The following is a 19,863-nucleotide window of genomic DNA, read 5'->3' on the forward strand; positions in this document are numbered from 1 at the left end:
CCCTTTGCGCCCCGCTGCCTTCCCCCGGCTGCGCCGCTACTCGGGTGAGTGCGGTAGCGCCCCGAGCCCCGCCATTGGCTGGCGCGGAGAGACGCACGGCGCGGCGACGTCAGAGCGCGGCAGCGCGGCAGAGACGGGCCGGGGGCTGCGGGCGCCATGAGCAAAGCGCACCCGCCCGAGCTGAAAAAGTGCGTCCGGAGGGGCCGGGGCTGCACCGGGGGGCGAGGGGAGCCGGGCACGGTGTGGGGGAAGCGGGCACCGGAACGGCGCGGTCCGCCGCTGGCCGGTGCTCCGCTGCAATGGCGGCGGGAGGGGGCGGTTCGTGAGGGGATAATGGCGGGGGGCTCCTGCCCCGTCCCCACCAGCCGGTGCTCACCCGCTGCCTTCTCGTTGCAGGTTCATGGACAAGAAGCTGTCGTGTGAGTTCTGGAACTGATCCCACCCCGATCCTCTGCCCCGGGACCCCCGTCCCGCTCCCCTCACGGTGCCCGGGGATCCCCGCTCGCCCCCCAGCAGGGCCCGGTTTTGGGGACCCCCGCCCACCCCTCACAGAGCCCAGGGAGGGGGTCCCGGCTGCTGGGGCTGGCGCTCGGGTCTGCCCCCTGCCACATCCCTGATGGATTTCAAACCTTACTGCTCATTAATTAAAATTCTAATTCACTCATTAAGCCGTAATTCATTAACTTAACTATAAGATGAGTTGAAAACTCATTCTTTTCCCCTTATCTCATTATGGGTTGTGCTCAGTCCTTCCTTCCCATTCACCCCCTGCGGGTCCCGCTCATTCCAAGCTGCAGATCTGGGGGCAAACAGTCCCGTTTTGGGAACCGTCCCGTTTTGGGAACTGTCCCCCTTTAACCCCTGCGTTCCCGCAGTGAAGCTGAACGGCGGCCGGCACGTGCAGGGCATCCTGCGGGGCTTCGACCCCTTCATGAACCTGGTGATCGACGAGTGCGTGGAGATGGCGGCGGGCGGGCAGCAGAACAACATCGGCATGGTGGTGAGGGCACTGGGAGCACTGGGATCGGGGTGCTGAGGGCACTGGGAGTACTGGGTGTACTGGGATTGGGGTGCTGAGGACACTGGGAGCACTGGGAGCAGGGTGCTGAGGGCACTGGGAGTACTGGGATCGAGGTGTTGAGGACACTGGGAGCACTGGGATCGGGGTGCTGAGGGCACTGGGAGTACTGGGATCGGGGTGCTGAGGACACTGGGAGCACTGGGATCAGGGTGCTGAGGGCACTGGGAGTACTGGGACCGGGGTGCTGAGGGCACTGGGAGCACTGGGATTGGGATGCTGAGGACACTGGGAGCACTGGGATCGGGGTGCTAAAGGCACTGGGAGCACTGGTGGAGCTGTGTGTGGAATGAGCAGGAGGTTTGGTGAGGAACAGCAATGGGAAATCCATCTGGTTTCATCCTTGTGGGGGAATTGCAGCCCAATTTTCAGGGATTTTTGGGGAAACAAACTGAAACAAGCCGTTACTTTCAATCAGAGGAAACAGCTCTCACCTTCCCCGTTGCAGGTGATCCGAGGGAACAGCATCATCATGCTGGAAGCTTTGGAACGAGTATGAACCCCTGGAAAACCCCAAATCCCCACCCACCCCTTCCATTCCCTCGTCCACGATGCCGCCCAGGAGTGAACAATTATTTTGGTTTTGTTATTAAATCAGTTTTGTAATGGTTGACCTAACTCAAGCCTTTCTCATATCAATTTTTGGCAGCTGGGTGTTAATTCTGCTCCCAACCCTGGGAAAACTCATGGAAAACCTTTTCATTTATGGGAGTGGGTGTTAAATTTGTGCTATTTTTGGTGGTTTTCTATTTCAAAACATGGACACTTAACAATTCTTTATTAACTCCTTCATACCTGAACACAGTGATGGATATTGGTGGTTTTTCCTCTTTCCCACCCACTTTGGCAGCTCCCAGCAGCTCATCTTCTCCCTGAGGAATTTTTCTTTGGCAGGAAAAGTTGTCCCAGCTTACCTGGGAACGCTTCACTGCTCCTGTTCCCTCCTGAGCTGGCCACACAGCCTCCAGGTGGCACTGGGGGACATCAAGATGAGACACTGGGAGGAATTTTGTCATGGAAGGAAGAGTTGTCCAGCCTAGGCTGTGGCAGAGTCAGAATCCCTGAAAGTTTCCAAAAAACACATGGAGGCGGCACTTGAGGAAATCGTTAACGGTGAACGCAGTTGGGTTGATGGTTGGACTTGAGGGTCTTGAGGATCTAGAAGGTCTTGAAGGTTTTGATGATCCTGAAGGTCTTGATCTTCTTGAAACTCATCCAACCTTAAGGAACCCCTGATCCTATGAAACTCCTCCTTGGAGGCGCAAAGTATGGAGTTCATTAGAGTTTATTACAGCATCTTGAAGGTCTTGCCGTTTTTGAAGACCTTGATGGTCTTGAAGATCTTCCAGTCTTAAGGATCCCCTGATCCTATGAAACGCCTCCTTGGAGGGGCAAAGTTCATTAGAGTTAATTATGGCATCTTGAAGGTCATTATGATCTAAGACCCTCCAATCCTAAGGATCCCATGATCCTACGGAACACCTCCTCGGAGGGGCGCAGCACAGAGTTCGTTAGCGTTAATTAAGCCCCGGGGGCGTGTCAGAGCTCCGTTTTGAGCCTCTCGTGCAGGTCCTCCTGGTCGACGCTGGCGCCGTGGCCGTGCCAGCGGTGGAAGGCGAGCAGGGCGGCGTTGCGGGCGGCGATGGCGCTCATCTCCATGGCGCTGGCGGCGCGCTCCAGCCCGTTCAGGTAGTAGAGCTGCTCGTGCAGCACGATGGGGGGAAACCTCTCGGGAGCGCTGTACTGGGGATACGCCAGCCACGGCTTCACCTTCACCGAGTCGTAGGAGGAGAAGAGCAAACTGAGCTGCTCCTTGCTGAGCTCCTCGTTGGAAAACACCTTCCAGACGGCCGAGGGCAGCGGCAGCGTCTCGCCCGTGCCCGCGTCACCCACGGGGGACACCACACCCAGGCTGTTGATGAACAGTTTGGGGTTGTCCGTGGTGAAAATGGCCCCAAAGGGAAAGGCCTGGGGGTCCTGGTAGCCAAAGAAGGAGGTGTTCAAGCGCCCGTGCACCAGGGTGGTGACGGTCTGGTGGTAGGGATTGGGGAATTCCGGGATGGGAGGGTCGAAGTTGCGGAAGGTGATGTTGGCCATCTTGCGGCCGAGCGGCGCCGCGATGACCACGATGTCGTAGGTGTCCCCTGTGAGCCCCGAGGACGTGTTGTAGGTGACCTCATAGAGCTTCACCACGTCCCCTGTGGAGAGCAGCTCGGTTATCCTGACCCTGCTGGGAGGGAATCCCAACTGTCCCTGGCATCCCAACATTTGGGTTCATCAATTTGTGCAGCTGGGTTTGGAGCCCTGTTTTCATGGAATGGGTTGGACTGGAAGGGATCCTGAAGCCCATCCAGTTCCATGGCAGGGACACATTCCACTGTCCCAGGCTGCTCCAAGCTCCATCCAATCTGGCCTTGGACACTTCCAGGCAACAGCTCTGGGAATCCCATCCCAGCCCCTCCCCAGCCTCCCAGGCAGGAATTTTCACTTAGACGCTCCGAAGGCGCCGAGTTCTCCAGTGTCACCATCCCCTCCCCACTGAAGGGAACTCCAGCCCCACTCACCACCACGCTGGTGTCTGGTTTTTGGCTCTATGGACACGACTGTTCCCGGGATAACCTCGGCCTTGGAGGAGTAGATGAGGCCGGAGCACACGAGTTTGTTCCCCCCTTTCACAGACCAAAGGCCCGACTGCACCCCGGCCAGGGACACAGCACCTGCAAGGAAACCACCTCTGTCAGCAGGGAAACACTGGAAAAACAAACTGCAAAACTGGGGGGATTCACGTCCCTTTGGGACACGGAGCTGGGAGCCCAGGGAGCAGGAACCCAACATCCAGGATGGGTGTTGTAGCTTTTGTCACTCCTCACATGGGGCACCAATTGTTGGTGGACCCAGATGAAATTCCCCATTGCTGCTGGACTTGAACAACTGACAGCCAAGAGAGTGGCTAGCATCAGCCTTTTATTATACTTCAATCAAACTTCCAAACCTTTCCCCATTGACAGTGGGCTGAAATGACTGATGCTGAAGATGTGGCCAGCACCAGCCCTTTATTATCCTTTACAGTCAACTTCCATTTTTTTTCCTGTTAATGGGCAGCACCACGCAACACTGACTCCTCTCTTCCCCTTCTCTCTTCCTCCTTCCTCTTCCTCACCGCTGCCCAACCCACTCTTTTATACCACACATCCTCACTGGGCAGGCTGGTGACCTGTCCAGGGCAAGGCTGCTTCCATTCTTTGGTAATTAGTACAGCTGCCAGCTCATCGAGAACAAGGCTGCCCACAGAACCATCTCTGTTCTCTTCCAATCCATTCTCCTCACCCAGGATGGGAGGCTCCCTCAAACACTCACCTACAAAGCCAGGGATGGTGACCCCTTGGCCGTAATTCACCCTCATGGCAGGACACACCACGTGGTTGATGAATTTCTGGGAGAAGCCTGCTTTCTGCATGGCCTCGTCGATGCTCTGGTTCAGCAGCCGCGCGAAGTCGTCGCCGCCCAGGGCGTGCAGCAGGCGCTCGTTGCTGCTGAAGGCGTAGTCGTGCATCTGGTACCGGTAGATCCTGTCAGTGCCCACAGGGATTGTCCCGTCAGTGAGCGCTGGCCCTGGCACCCGCGGGGAGCTCACGGGGTGCCTCTGGGGGACCACAGGACAAGGAGGCTCAAGAGGGCAGGTTCAGGTTCCAGACTGGGGACTTTTATGAGGATGAAGCGGCTGCACCACCCCTGCAAGTGCCCAAGGACGGAGCTTGGAGCCACCAGGGACAGAGAAAGGTGTCCCATGGCATGAGGTGTCCTTAATGTCCCTTTCCCACTTTTTACCCCTCAGGACCCCAGCCCACCTCATGAACTTGTCCAGGATGTCCTCCACCCACATGGACATGCGCAGGGGGTTGAGCCCATAGTGCCACAGCAGCTTGAGGAGGTTGATGAAGGACCAGCTGCTCTCCTCAAACACAAATTCCTGCCCGTTGTAAATGCCTGCAAGGCTGCCCTGGGGTGAGGCGACCGAGAGGCCTTTGGGAAAAGGACAGAAAAAGGTAATTCTGGGAAAGGCAGAGCTATTCTACCTCAGTTATAACTTCCTAGAAATAAGCTGGCTACATGCTGATATGGGTGAGTGACTGGAGTGCCAAAGTGTGGAAAGGGGAATTAGCCCTTGATCACAGGCCAAGGAGTGATTGGAGGTGATTTTTGGGCCTTTATGATGCCATAAGTGGGTCACCTGTTGACAGGGGTGAAACCATTCCCACTGGGATGCGGGTTTCCTTTGCCTGGAGTGGGGCTGGGGTACCACAGGGGGCATGGGGGAAGTCATGGTGGGCTATTTGGGAAGGAAAGTGGCCTGTGAGTGAGAGATGTTGGACAAAGGTGATTAATAGGGAAGTATATGGGGGGAATGTTGGCAAAAGAACAGGAACTATTGGGGAAGGATATGGGGGACTACTGGGGGTGGATAAGGGGCTTCCAAGGGGATGTCCCCCAGCAGAGTGGGACCCACAGTACCCAGGGGGATCATTTTCGGATCAAGGCACAATTTTGGGACTGGGAAACACCAAGGTGGGGTGTCCATGCTCACCCAGCTCCTGGACAAAATGCTTCATGTGCAGGTTGAGGGGGTGGATCACGGACCCCCCTGCCTCGTAGCTGGCCCCCTCCACGTCCAGCGTGTCCAGCCGGCCGCCCAGCGCTGCCTTCTCCAGCACGTGCAGCTGCACGCTGCGGCCGAACTTCTGCCGCAGGAAATACGCGGCGGCCGAGCCGCCGATCCCGCCGCCCACCACGGCTGCGAGAAGGGGGCACGGTCACCTTCACAGCCCCATGAACACCCCCCTCACACACCCCCCTCACAGGCCCCTGCATCAGAGATCCCCTCAAGGGAGCCCCTTCACAGATCCCTCATGGCCTCCTCACCCCAATCCCCTCAAAGGAACCCATCTCATATCCCCTTGCCCCTCAAAGATCCCCTCACAGGCCCCCACTGACCTTCAGGGGGTCCCCCCTTGCACCTTCCTCGCAGCCCCACTCCCAACCTCCCTGACCCGACACAGATCCCTCGTGGATTCCCCCACTTCAGATCCCTCACGGAACATGTCCCCCATACTCCCTGACCCACATAGGTCCCCTCATGTCCTCTCATTACAGATCCTCTCAAAGTCCCATAAAGTCTCACTCCTTCCTCACAGATCCCCTCAAAGGGTCCCACTGGTACCCTGCGCCCTCACAGATCCCCTCACAGTTTTCCCCTCCAAATGCCTTCAAGGGATCCCCCTCACAGCGCCTCTGACAGATCCCCTTAAGAGCTCCCCCTGAGCTTTCCCCTCACAGATCCCTCCCAGATTTCCTGTCCCTCACACAACCGCCTCCCCTCAGCCCGCTGTGTCCCCGTTGGCACCGATCTTGGAGGGCCCATGGCGGAGGCTGAGGGCGAGCGGGCAGAGAGCGCCGAGCAGGAGCGTCAGGAGGCGGCGGAGGCCCGGCATGGCGGCGGGGAAGGGCAGAGGGCGATGGGCGGGCCGGGAGTGCAGCTCTGGCCGGCTGCGGACAGCGGGATCATCAAGGACACGGAGAAGCGCTGTTTTCCAGCCGCGCCGCTGGTGTAGTGGTATCATGCAAGATTCCCATTCTTGCGACCCGGGTTCGATTCCCGGGCGGCGCAGATACCTTTTACGTTTTTTTAATTATTTTAATCTGAATTTCAAAGTACAGTCTTTTGCTGCCTTTACTTTTAATTATGTTCATTTAACTCCTTTATTTGCATTTTCCCGCCCTTGCAGAAGGTGCCCCTTTCTCGGTGCCCACATGTACCTTTTTGCTCTGCTTTTAATCCCTTTTTTTAAATCTCTTTACTTTTAATTATTTTATTTTAATACCTTGGTTTTAAATTATTTTCGTTTAAACCCTTTTCTTTTAAACTCCTTTATTTCAGCTACTTTATTCTAACTCGCTTATTTTTATTCTCTCCTGCCCCGGCCTCTGTTGCTGGTCCCTACATGAACTTTTTCACGCTCTGCTTTTAATCCCTTTTCCTTTGATTTTTTAATTTTTAAATCCTCATGTTTAGTTCCTCTAATTATTAAATGTTTATAATTTATTTTAATTACTTTATTTTAGTAATCTTTCTTTTAGTCCCTGTATTTTATAAACTTTATTTCCCCACCTCATTGCCTCATTCCCAATGCCCACCTGTCCCTTTTCACCACGACTTTACTTTCAATTCTTTCATATTTAATCCTGTAATTTTAAACTCCTCCTTTTTAGACACTTCTATTTTAACTCCTTTATCTCCTTTACTTTTAATACCTTTATTTCCCAGCCCTGCTGGCCTTATTCTTGGTGCCCGCATGTCCCTTACGCGCATACCCCTTTCCAACGCGGTTTTAACTCCTTTTAATTATTTTCTTTTTACTTTTTAAATTTTAAATTTCTTTCTTTCAACACCTTTATTTTCCCACCTTTATTGCCATTTCTCTGGTCTGATGCCCCCGTTCCCTGTGTCCGCTAGCACCTTATCACCCCGCTTTTAAGCGCTTTCAACGCTTTTATTTTTAAGCCCGTTATTTTAAATCCCTTCATTTCTCACCCTTTTATTTTTAACGCCTTTTAAATCCCTTCATTTCTCACCCCTTTTACTTTTAACGCCTTTATCTTAAATCACTTTTCACCACCTTTCTCGCCATTCCCTCACGGCCGCGCATGCGCGGAGCTGCCGCGCGTCCCCGCGCCGTTCCCGCGCTCTCCCCGCGCACGCGCGTTCCCGCCCCCGGCCCCCCCCGGCCCCTCAGCCCGCCCGCCCGCCGCCATCTTGCGAGGAGCCGCCGCGGGACCGTCCGCCGGCAGGGCCGGCGCCGCTCGGGCTGCCCGGGCTGCCCAGGGCTCACGGGGCCGCCCCGGCGGGCGGGAAGAGCCGGGGCGGGCGGCGGCGGCGCCATGGAGGATGAAATGCCCAAGACCCTGTGAGTGGGGAGGGGGCGAGACCGCCTATTGTTCCCGGCTCCGCGGGGAGGGGCGGCCCGGGGTCGCCTCACGGACGGGGCCCCTCAGGGCTCCGCCGCGGAGCCTCGGCCGCCCGCAGTACTGAGGGGCAGCCGGCCCCCTCCGGCAGCGACGGAGCCCGGCTCCCGCGGTATTGCTGCCCTTTCCCCGGTGCAGTGCTGGGCACCGCCGGCCTGCCCTCCGCTCCGGGCGTTCCCCTGGGCCTCCAGCTCACACCTGGAGGGCCAGGGCTGTGTGGAAGCTGTGTGTCCCTTCCCCTGTACGTCCCAACTCACATGTGGAGAGAAAAGGGGTCTTGCAAGGTGTGTGCCCCTTGCCAGTCCATGCCAGGTCACACCCGGAGGGAAAAGCGGCCAGGAAGGTGTGTCCCTCCTTCTGGATAGAAAGGGGGTCTGGAATGTGTGTGCCACTCTCCGCAGTCCATGCCAGGTCACATCTGGAGGGAAGGCAGTGTGGAAGGTGTCCCCTCCCTGGTACATCTGCACACATCTGGAGGGAAGGGGCTCTAAGGTGTGTGTGCCCCCCTCCCTTGTCTATCCCAGCCCCTGGCAGGGCATTGAACTGGGATGATCTGAGTCCCTTCCATCCTAAACCATTCCTGGTGAGGATCCTGTCACTCTGTATGATCCACGATGGGTTTTGTGAGTGACTGGCTGGATTTTGGCCTTGGCACACAGCTGGAGCCCCCTGGCCTGCTCAGCAGCTCCCTAGGAATGTCCAGGCAGTGCCCATGAATCCAGGGCTTGTCCCAGTGTTCAAAGCACTCTCTGAACCTGTTGCTTCCCGCAGAGTGAATTAGGAGTTAAGGAGCCACGCCAGGGGAGGTTTAGGTTGGATTTGAGCAAAAGGTGCTGCAGAACCTGACTGCTGTGCACACCTGGGCTGTTCCCCTCCTTCTCCCAGGCAGGTGTTACTGGAGCAGCTTTCCCTTGTTTGGATCAGGGGAGTCAGGCCCCACTGTTGCCATCCCACCCCCAGAAGCCTTGTTCAGCAGTGTGGCAGGGAGGGAAGGAGGGAATCATTCCAAGCTGAGGGATTGTTGTGCCCTGGGACTGCGAGTGCCCACAGGACAGCAGGACCCCGACGTGCCTCACCCCAGCTGTCCTGAGCACTCCCTGCTTTCCAACCCCGCTGTTTCCCCACATTTTGGGAGCTATTCCTGCCTCTGCACACACAGTGCTGGTGTGTTTGTTTGGGAAGGTGTTTTCCCCAGCCCAAGGCTCAGATATGTGCCAGGGAATGCAGGTCCCTGTCCTGGAGCATGTGCAGCTGCTGGCACACGCAGAACATCACAGAAGAGCTGCAGGATCACTGAGTGCTGCCTTGAAACAGCCCAGGGCTCAGCAAATCCAGGCTGGGATTTCTGTCACTCCCTCCCCGAGGCTCTCTGGGGTCACACAGGGAATTGTCCCCAGCTGGTGCCATAGGTCGGGTTGGGAAGGAGCAGAAAGTGCAGCTCAGGGTGGGTGTTCAGCCTCCCTGAGCCCCCTCTCAGCTGGACTTGCTGGGGGGAGAATGCCCTGCTGTTGATTTAATTGCCTTAATGAGGTGCTCTGGTCCCTCCTTGTTTTACCATTCTGAGGAAACAAAGCCTATGAAGGGCTTTTAAAACCCAATCCTGCCTTCTGCCTAAAAGTTGCTTTAATAATTAGCACAGAGCTGCTGGATGAGCCATTCCTGACAGAACTGTGTCTCCTTCCCCCACAACCAAAGCTTGGAGCACAGACGGATCCTGGACGTGCTGCTGGCTGTTTCCTGCCCCTCTGGGGGCACTGCAGGTGCACCAGGGTGGTTCCAGGGCTGCCATTTGGCCACGATTCCTGGGCTGAGGTTTTTCCCACAGAACATTCCTGTGCAGGAACTGTGGCTGCACCTCGAGGGCTGAGGTTTCTCACTGGGCTTTTTATAAAAACCCCACGGTTTGGGCACAACAACACCAACAAAACAACAAAACAGCCACCCCTGGGCCTTGGTGGGAGTGGGGGTTTGAGCTGTGGTTGTGCTGCAGAGGCTGAGCCCTGCTCTCCAGCACGTTCCAGGCACATCTGGGGCTTCCAAAACCTCAGGGCTTTGGGGACAACCATCCAAATGTTGTGGGAAATGTGGAAAAACAGCGGCCTGAGCTGCTGGGGCAGGGATGGGGGGGTAGGGATAGGGGAGCTGGAACTTCTGTACTGGGAAATCATCATAGGAATATGGGAACTGGAGTTCCTGTACTGGGAGATCAATAGGTGTAAGAGTATGAGAGCTGGAATTTCTGTTCTGGGAAATTGTAGTAGTAATATGGGAATTGGAATTCTGTACTGGGAATTCAGTGTAGGGATATGGGAACTGGAGTTTGTGTACTGGGAATTCAGTGTAGGGATATGGGAACTGCAGTTTCTGTACTGGGAATTCAGTGGAGGAATATGGGAACTGGAGTTTGTGTACTGGGAATTCAGTGTAGGGATATGGGAACTGGAGTTTGTGTACTGGGAATTCAGTGTAGGGATATGGGAACTGCAGTTTCTGTACTGGGAATTCAGTGGAGGAATATGGGAACTGGAGTTCCTGTACTGGGAATTCAGTGTAGGGATATGGGAACTGGAGTTTGTGTACTGGGAATTCAGTGTAGGGATATGGGAACTGGAGTAGGGATATGGGAACTGGACTCTGACCTGGGAAGTCAGTTTGGAAGGTCAGCTTCATGGAGCCATGGAATCCTGGATTGGTTTGGGTGGGAAGGGACATGAACCTGCCCAGTGCCACCCCTGCCACGGGCAGGGTCACCTCCCACTCTCCCAGGGTGCTCCGAGCCCTGTCCAGCCTGGCCTTGGACATTCCCAGGGATTCTCCTCTGGGAGTTCCATCCCAGTGTCCCACCAAGCCCCTCTCCAGGCTCCAACATGTCTCCATCCCTGTCCCTCTCTGTGTTTGTCCCTCAGGTACGTGGGGAACCTCTCCAGGGACGTGACCGAGGCTCTGATCCTGCAGCTCTTCAGCCAGATCGGGCCCTGCAAGAACTGCAAGATGATCATGGATGTAAGAGCCCCAATCCTCTGATCCCCCTGCTCCCCTCAGGGTGCTGCCTCCAGGCTGTGCCTGTGCTCAGGGAGCTCCCCTGGAAACGGGAACAGCGCCCGGAATAAACCTGGGCATGGTTTGGCATCGTTTCTGGATGTGCCTGGTGGGGAATTTAGGGATGGGCATGGAGAGGGACAGTGAATCCCCTCATTAAATCAGGAGGGGATTGCCAATGAGGTTTGAAAAGGTCTTTGCCATAATTTTCACTTTCTGAAGGAGAATTGAAAGCTCTGAGAGCGTTGTTAGTCCCTGTAGGGTCAGAAAACGTGTCCAGGTGGAGCTGTTGAGGTGTCAGCAGTCAGAGACTGAGCAGAGCAGAGCCTGGCTTTGTGTCCCTAATCCTGGGGTTTTGTCCCTAATCCTGGGTTTGAGTCCCTAATCCTGGGTTTATGTCCTAATCCCGATTTTGAGTCCCTGATGCCTGGTTTGTCTCTCCGGTCCTGGCTCAGTGTCCCTAATCTCAGGTTAATGTCCCCAATCCCATCTCAGTGCCCGCAATCCCATCTCAGTGTCCCCAATCCCATCTCAGTGTCCCCAATCCCAGCTCAGTGTCCCCAATCCCAGCTCAGTGCCCCCAATCCCAGCCCAGGTCCCCAATCCCAGCTCAGTGTCCCCAATCCCATCTCAGTGTCCCCAATCCCATCTCAGTGCCCCCAATCCCAGCTCAGTGCCCCCAATCCCAGCTCAGTGCCCCCAATCCCAGCCCAAGTCCCCAATCCCATCTCAGTGTCCCCAATCCCAGCTCAGTGCCCCCAATCCCATCTCAGTGCCCCCAATCCCAGCTCAGTGCCCCCAATCCCAGCTCAGTGCCCCCAATCCCAGCCCAAGTCCCCAATCCCAGCTCAGTGCCCCCAATCCCAGCTCAGTGCCCCCAATCCCATCTCAGTGTCCCCAATCCCATCTCAGTGTCCCCAATCCCAGCTCAGGTTCCCAATCCCATCTCAGTGACCCCAATCCCATCTCAGTGTCCCCAATCCCAGCTCAGTGTCCCCAATCCCAGCTCAGTGCCCCCAATCCCAGCTCAGCTCCCCAATCCCAGCTCAGCTCCCCAATCCCAGCTCAGCTCCCCAGTCCCATCTCAGTGTCCCCAATCCCAGCTCAGTGACCCCAATCCCATCTCAGTGATCCCAATCCCAGCTCAGTGTCCCCAATCCCAGCCCAAGTCCCCAGTGCCAGCCCAGGTCCCCAATGCCAGCCCCTGTCCTGTCTCAGACAGCTGGCAATGATCCCTACTGCTTCGTGGAGTTCTACGAGCACCGGCACGCGGCCGCAGCGCTGGCTGCCATGAACGGCAGGAAGATAATGGGTAAGGTAAGCTGCCCTGCTCCTGGTGAGTGTGTGCCAGGGGCAATCCTGCCGGGAGAGGCTGTGCCAGGGGCTGGGGGCACCCAGGGGCAGATCCTGCTGGGAGAGGAGGGCTCCTGCTGCAAATGGGGGATTCTGCCTTTGGGGCAGGGATCTCAGTGGGACGGGGCTCAGAACAGGAGTTCAGGGTGTTGGGAGCAGTTCAGAGGGTTGGAAGAAATTCAGGATTTTGGGAGGAGTTCAGAGCCTTGGGAGAAGGAGTTCGGGGTGTTGGAGGAGTTCAGGATTTTGGGAGAAGGAATTCAGGGTGTTGGAGGAGTTCAGAGCATTGGGAGAAGAAGTTCAGGGTGTTGAGAGGAGAAGTTCAGGATTTTGGAAGGAGTTCAGGGTTGTTGGGAGGAGGAGCTCAGAGCATTGGGAGGAAGGTGGAGCTGGGGATGTGCAGCTGGGAGCACAATCACACAATGCCATGGCTGGGCTGCAAGGCCCCTCTGGAGATGATCTCCTGCCAGAGCTCATTCAGAGCAGTGCAAGGGCAGAGCCCAGCAGGGTTTTGATGTGTGCTGAGAAGGAGCTCCCACAGCCTTGCTCCAGCCCTCCAAGGAAAGTTTTCCTTCATCTTTTCCCTCATATTTTCCTTCTTTTCCTCATACTCAGGTGGAGCTTCCCATCTTTCAGTCCCTGCCCTGTCACTGGGCACACTGATCAGAGTCTGTCCCCATCCTGTTCACAATCACCCTTGGGACATTTGAATCCATTCCCTGTGTCCTGTCCCTCCATCCCCTGTCCCCAGTCCCTCTCCAGCTCTCCTGGATCCCCTTCAGGCCCTGGAATGTTCTGGAAGCTCTCCCTGGAGCTTTCCTTTCTCCAAGTGAACCCTCCCAGAGCAGTTAATCTAGCCTTGTTAATTTAAGAACAAACCCCCTCCCCAGAAAAATATCTTAAACCTGACTTTGCCCCCCAGCCTTGCCCTGTAGGGTCAGATTTGAGTGCTGGAGGTTTCTGAGCTTTTTGGGATTTGCCAAAGCTGATGTGTGGTTGCCATTTGCAGGAGGTCAAAGTGAACTGGGCCACCACCCCCAGCAGCCAGAAGAAAGACACCAGCAGTAAGTGTCACCTGAGCCAGGTGTGAGACAGAAACAGCACACAGAGCTCTGTGGGGATGGTTTGCATTGGAATCCTAATTGCTGATTGTGTTTGTGTTAATTAAACTTCAGGGCAAATCTGATCTTTGCCATCACACAGCGTTCACAAGGTAATTGTAATTTCTTAAACATCAAATTGTGGATCTCCAGGGTGTTCCTGAAGCTGAGTTTGGGGCTTTTTGTTTGTTTTCCATTGAACTTTTGTGGAAAAATTCCTTTAAATTCTCTTCCATTTCCCTGTAGCGTCAGGAAGGGATTTGGTGCTAATCTGTGGGCAGTTGGGATTAAAACCCAAAATGTCTCATTCTGGAGTTCTGAGGCACATTGAGCATCTCCCTCAAGGAGCATCCAGAAGGTTCCATCACTCCCAGCAGTTTCTGTGGGGAAATTATTGGAATTTCAGGCTGGTGTGGCTAAACCCCACCAGTGCCTGATTTTTACTAATGAATTTTTAATGACAGCTGAGTTTTAATAAAGAGTTTTTTTAAGAAGAGTTTTTTTTCCCTCTGCTCTGCTCAGAGGGCATCTTCAACCATTGAACCTCCTTTCTGTTTTCCCCCAAAGACCATTTCCACGTCTTTGTGGGGGACCTGAGCCCTGAGATCACCACTGAGGACATCAAAGCAGCCTTTGCTCCCTTCGGAAGAATCTCGTGAGTGTTTTTGTGGGGCAGCTCAGGGTGGGGACAGCTTTGTGTCAGTGTGTGACACTGTGGCACTGCAGGGACAGCTCTGCTCACACCTGGTTTGCTCTCCCATCAAAATTTACAGCTGCCCAAAAATGGGGTAACCAATTGACCTGAGAATTAAAGAATTCACTTAACAGGCAACACATGCCTTTCAATTCCTGCATTTTTATTTTTATTTTCTATCATTTCTATGGAGCATTTGCAATGAGCAGGTGGAATATGATGGCAAATAAATCAGATTTTAAAGGTTCCCTTTGTGCTTTAGGGATGCACGGGTGGTCAAGGACATGGCCACGGGCAAGTCCAAGGGCTACGGCTTCGTCTCCTTCTTCAACAAATGGGTGAGAGATCTTTGTTCCTTTCCTCAAAAATGGTGAAAACCCTTATTTCCCTCTTCAGTAAATGGGTAAAATCCCTTCATTTCCCTGTTCAACAAATGGGTGAGAGATCTTTGGCTCCTTCCTCAAAAATGGGTAAAAACTCAGGAGGGCACTGGGGTCACCCCCATGGCCCTGTCCCACGGGAGGGGTTGGGGACACCCCAGGGTCACTCAGGAGGGCACTGGGGTCACCCCCATGGCCCTGTCCCATGGGGAGGGGTTGGGGACACTGCAGGGTCACTCAGGAGGGCACTGGGGTCACCCCCATGGCCCTGTCCCACAGGAGGGGTTGGGGACACTGCAGGGTCACTCAGGAGGGCACTGGGGTCACCCCCATGGCCCTGTCCCACAAGAAGGGTTGGGGACACTCCAGGGTCACTCAGGAGGGCACTGGGGTCACCCCCATGGCCCTGTCCCACGGCAGGGGTGCCAGCAGTGGGGTCAGTGGGGTTTGTCTGTCCCTCTGTCCCCCGCAGGACGCTGAGAACGCCATCCAGCAGATGGGGGGCCAGTGGCTCGGGGGCCGGCAGATCAGGACCAACTGGGCCACCAGGAAACCTCCAGCTCCCAAGAGCACCTATGAGGGTGGGTGCCCACCCTGTGCCCTGGCAGCTCCTGGCATGGGGGAGCCCTGAGGTTCTGGGGTGGGAAGGACCTCAGAGCCCATCCCACCCCATGACAGGGACAGCTCCCACTGTCCCAGGGTGCTCCAAGCCCTGCCCAGCCTGGCCTTGGACACCAGCAGGGATCCAGGGCAGCCACTGCTGCTCTGGGAATTCCATCCCAAAATCCCATTTAAATCTCCCTTTTCCAGTTTGAACCATTCCCTGTGTCCTGTCCCTCCACCCCTTGTCCCCAAGCTCTCCTGGGGCCCCTTCAGGCCCCGGAATGGCTCCGAGCTGTCCCTGTAGAGATTTGCAGGTCATTCCCAACAATCCTGTTCAGTCAGGACTGGAATTGCCCCCCAGTTCCCATCCCTGCCCTTTGCAAACCCCAACCCCAATGTCTTTGAGGACCCCAAGCCCATCTTTTGCAGCGAACACCAAGCAGTTGTGCTATGACGAGGTGGTCACTCAGTCCAGCCCCAGCAACTGCACCGTGTACTGCGGGGGCGTCACCTCGGGCCTCTCAGGTACGTGTGGCCCCGCCCACCGCGCCGGCCCCGCCCACCGTGCCAGCTGTGCCTCACCTGCTGCCTGTCTGTCTGTCTGTCTGTCCGTCCCTCCGTCCGTCCTTCCTGCTCCAGAGCAGCTGATGCGCCAGACCTTCTCCCCCTTCGGGCAGATCATGGAGATCCGCGTGTTCCCCGACAAAGGCTACTCCTTCGTCAGGTGGGGAAAATGGGGGGGCCAGGGGGGAGTGGGATTGGAGTCCCAATAAATATCTGAGTAAATATCCCTAATAGATATCCCAATAAATATTCCCAATAAATATCACCAGAAAATATTCCCAATAAATATCCCAATAAATTTTCCCAATAAATTTTCCCAGTAAATATCCCAGTAAATATTTCCAATAAATATTTCTAATAAATATCCCAATAAATATTTCCAGTGAATATACCAATAAATATTCCCAATAAATATCCCAATTAATATTGCCAATAAATATTACCAGTAAATATTTCCAATAAATATTCCAAATAAATATCCCAGTATTCCCAGTAAATATTTCCAATAAATATCCCAATAAATATTCCTAATCAATATCCCAATCAATACCCCAATCAATATTCCCAATCAGTATCCCAGTCAATATCCCTTCAATATCCCAATCAGTATCCCAATAAATATCCCTTCAATATCCCAATCAGTATCCCAGTCAATACCCCAATCAGTCAATACCCCAGTCAATCAATTGATCGATCAATCAATCAATCAACCAATCAATCCCCATCCCCAGGTTCAGTTCCCATGAGAGCGCCGCCCATGCCATCGTCTCCGTCAACGGCACCACCATCGAGGGCCACGTGGTCAAATGCTACTGGGGCAAGGAGAGCCCTGACATGGCCAGCCCTGTGCAGCAGGTGCTAATTAACCTCTGCTAATTGGCTGGGGAGGGAGGGAGGGAGGGAGGGAGGTGCTAATTAACCTCTGCTGATTGGCTGGGAAGGGAGGGAGGTGCTAATTAACCACTGCTGATTGGCTGGGAAGGGAGGGAGGGAGGTGCTAATTAACCAATGCTAATTGGCTGGGAATGGAGGGAGGGAGGTGCTAATTAACCTCTGCTGATTGGCTGGGAAGGGAGGGAGGTGCTAATTAACCTCTGCTAATTGGCTGGGAAGGGATGGATGGATGGATGGATGGATGGATGGATGGATGGATGGATGGATGGATGGATGGATGGATGGATGGATGGATGGATGGATGGATGGATGGATGGATGATGGATGGATGGATGGATGGATGGATGATGGATGGATGGATGGATGGATGATGGATGGATGGATGATGGATGGATGATGGATGGATGGATGGATGGATGGATGATGGATGGATGGATGGATGATGGATGGATGATGGATGGATGGATGATGGATGGATGATGGATGGATGGATGGATGGATGGATGGATGGATGGATGGATGGATGGATGGATGGATGATGGATGGATGGATGGATGATGGATGGATGGGATGGATGGATGGATGGATGGATGGATGGATGGATGGATGGATGGATGGATGGATGATGGATGGATGGATGGATGGATGGATGGATGATGGATGGATGGATGGATGGATGGATGGATGGATGGATGGATGGATGGATGGATGGATGGATGGATGGATGGATGATGTCTGCCTGCTGGCTGCCCGGTGTGTGCCCGTGGCTGACGGTGCCCGTGTGCCGCAGGGCCAGCTGAGCTACCCGCCGGCCTACGGGCAGTGGGGGCAGTGGTACGGCGGTGCCCAGCTGGGCCAGTACGTGCCCAACGGATGGCAGGTGCCCACCTACGGCGTGTACGGCCAGGCCTGGAGCCAGCAGGGCTTTGGGTGAGTCCTGGCACCTCTGATCCCAAACTGATCCCAGATTGATCCCACAGCAGGGGGGGACATCCCAGCATGGGGGGACATCCCAGCATGGGGGGACATCCCAGTGAGGTGGGGACATCCCTAAAGGATTTTTTTCACCCCAAACCCTTTTCCCTGCAGTCTTCAGGCGTTTTTTAGTAATCCCGAAAGGGTTTTTATTTAATTGAACAATCCTTAAATGATATTTTAGCAATCCCTAAAGGGTTTTTATTTAATTTAACAGTCTCTAAATTATTTTTATTTAACAATCTCTAAACTATTTTTATTTAAGGTAACAATCCCTAAAGGACGTTTTTCCCCCCTCTTCAGGCACAGCCAGTCATCACCCCCCTGGATGCCCCCCGGGTTCAGTGTGCACCTTTTCTAGCAATCCTTAAATGATTTTTATTTAGTTTAGCAATCCCTAAAGTATATTTATTTAATTTAGCAATCCCTAAAGGATTATTTAACAATCCCTAATTATTTATTCCCCCCTCCAGCAGAGCCAATCGTCCACCCCCTGGATGCCCCCCAGGTTCAGTGTGCACCTTTTTAGCAATCCCTAACTGATTTTTATTTAGTTTAACAATCCCTAAATTATATTTATTTAATTTAGCAATCCCTAAATGATATTTTAGCAATCCCTAAAGGGTTTTTATTTAGTTTAGCAATCCCTAAGTGATATTTATTTAGTTTAACAATCCCTAAAGGATATTTTAGCAGTCTCTAACGATTTATTCCCCTCCCCAGGCCGAGCCAGTTGTCGCCCCCCTGGATGCCCCCCGGGTTCAGCGTGCACCTTTCTAGCAATCCCTAAAGGGTTTTTATTGAATTTAACAATCCCTAAGTGATATTTATTTAATTTAACAATCCCTAAATGATATTTTAGCAGTCCCTAAAGGATATTTTAGCAGTCCCTAAAGGATTATTTACCAGTCTCTAATGGTTTATTCCCCTCCCCAGGCAGAGCCAGTCGTCGCCCCCCTGGATGCCCCCTGGGTTCAGCGTGCAGGGCCAGAACGGCGCCGTGGTGCCCCCCCAGCCCGGGTTCCGCGTGGGCTTCGAGACCCCCTGAGCCCCCCCAGCGCTGAGATTGACCCAAACCCCCCCCTTTTCACCCCAGAGCCACCCCGGATGCTGGATCGCCCTCACCGCCGCCGCCTTCGCTCTTTTTTTGGGTTTGTTTTTATTTTGAAATGTGTTTTTTTACAAACACAAACTGCAGGGACTCGGCTGCCTCAGCTGAGAATCGGGGCAGGAATTGCACAAAGTCATTCTTGGGGGGTTTGTTGGTTTGTTTTTTTTTTGTTTTTTGGGATTTTTTTCCCTCAGAAAGAGCTGGGAAAAAACCGCCCCAAAAGAAGCCAAAAGTGTGGGGATCTGGAGGTGCCTTCAGCCCCACAGCTCTGTTTGAAAGGAGCCTCTTGGAGGAGGCTTTTTTACCGGAGAAATCTTCGTTTACATCCTTTTCTTGTGGATCTCAGTGTGTTTTTCAGGGTTGGGTTTTTTGCCTTATGCTGGGGAAAAAAACAAAATACAAAAATAAAAATAAAAAAGGGACTCAAAAGTGCCCAAATATCCCCACATGAGCCAAGATTCCCACCCTGGGACAGCAAAATTCCTGTTGCTAAAACAGATCCCTCCGGGGCTTGGTTGGTTTTTTTTTAATTTTTTACTGATTTCTACATTTTCCTGTACTGATTCTGTAAAATATTCCGAGCAAATTGAAGAATTTTTGCACAACCTTCGGCCACTTTTGTACGTTTTCCTTATTTAAAGGTAGGACACAAAGGAGCCTTTTGATGTGATTTATGCCTCAAATCTTCCTTTTTTTTTGGTCCTTCTTTTTGTTGTGGATATGAGATATCTCTTGGAATATAAAGTTTTTAATCCATTGTGTAAAATTCCCTCCGTAGCCCAGGTGTGTTTCACAAGGGAGTGAAGGTGAGAAGAGCTCCCAAACCTCATCTATCAGAGGCCAAAAAACGCCCTTTTTTATCCTACCTCTCGCCCAGCCTTTAAAAAAAAAACCACAAAAAACTCACAAAAATGGAAAAAAAATATGAAAAAACTTTTTTTTTAGAAAAAAAAGAAAAATGAAAAAAGTGAGCTGGTGTGTGCTGTGTTTTGTCAGGTGGTGGTGCGGCGGGGTTGAGAGGGGGCGGGTGGAGCTGCTGGGATTTGAGGGGG

The 19,863-nt window shown here is 53.7% G+C and overlaps 3 protein-coding genes and 1 non-coding gene across 7 annotated transcripts; 3 read left to right on the forward strand and 1 right to left on the reverse strand.

Moving 5' to 3' along the window:
* The first annotated feature begins 96 nt into the window (after positions 1–96).
* SNRPG (small nuclear ribonucleoprotein polypeptide G) lies at positions 97–1,696 on the forward strand. Its single transcript, XM_063175374.1, has 4 exons — positions 97–188; positions 397–419; positions 876–1,000; positions 1,527–1,696. The coding sequence occupies exons 1-4, from the start codon at positions 157–159 to the stop codon at positions 1,575–1,577; spliced, it is 231 nt and encodes a 76-aa protein (XP_063031444.1). The 5' UTR covers positions 97–156; the 3' UTR covers positions 1,578–1,696.
* A 143-nt stretch (positions 1,697–1,839) lies between these two features.
* Positions 1,840–6,567, reverse strand: LOC134428570 (prenylcysteine oxidase 1-like). Its single transcript, XM_063175375.1, has 6 exons — positions 6,480–6,567; positions 5,664–5,870; positions 4,927–5,101; positions 4,436–4,647; positions 3,643–3,795; positions 1,840–3,276 (listed from the first exon to the last, which is right to left on the reverse strand). The coding sequence occupies exons 1-6, from the start codon at positions 6,565–6,567 to the stop codon at positions 2,618–2,620; spliced, it is 1,494 nt and encodes a 497-aa protein (XP_063031445.1). The 3' UTR covers positions 1,840–2,617.
* A 105-nt stretch (positions 6,568–6,672) lies between these two features.
* Positions 6,673–6,743, forward strand: TRNAG-CCC (transfer RNA glycine (anticodon CCC)). Its single transcript has one exon. It is a non-coding gene; the product is annotated as a tRNA-Gly (tRNA).
* A 1,217-nt stretch (positions 6,744–7,960) lies between these two features.
* TIA1 (TIA1 cytotoxic granule associated RNA binding protein) lies at positions 7,961–19,723 on the forward strand. Of its 4 annotated transcripts, none has more exons than XM_063175232.1 (13): positions 7,961–8,040; positions 11,005–11,101; positions 12,356–12,449; positions 13,500–13,554; positions 13,666–13,703; positions 14,158–14,245; positions 14,547–14,622; positions 15,137–15,245; positions 15,697–15,792; positions 15,907–15,991; positions 16,563–16,686; positions 17,516–17,655; positions 18,637–19,723. In XM_063175232.1, the coding sequence occupies exons 1-13, from the start codon at positions 8,015–8,017 to the stop codon at positions 18,746–18,748; spliced, it is 1,140 nt and encodes a 379-aa protein (XP_063031302.1). In that variant the 5' UTR covers positions 7,961–8,014; the 3' UTR covers positions 18,749–19,723. The 4 variants fall into 4 exon arrangements, with proteins under 4 accessions (XP_063031302.1, XP_063031303.1, XP_063031304.1 ...); XM_063175234.1 differs by having other exon boundaries at positions 8,024–8,040; positions 12,360–12,449; XM_063175233.1 differs by lacking the exon at positions 13,666–13,703 and having other exon boundaries at positions 12,356–12,454.
* The last annotated feature ends 140 nt before the right edge of the window (positions 19,724–19,863 follow it).

This window comes from Melospiza melodia, chromosome 23 (assembly GCF_035770615.1).
Source record: "Melospiza melodia melodia isolate bMelMel2 chromosome 23, bMelMel2.pri, whole genome shotgun sequence".
Lineage (NCBI taxonomy): Eukaryota > Metazoa > Chordata > Aves > Passeriformes > Passerellidae > Melospiza > Melospiza melodia.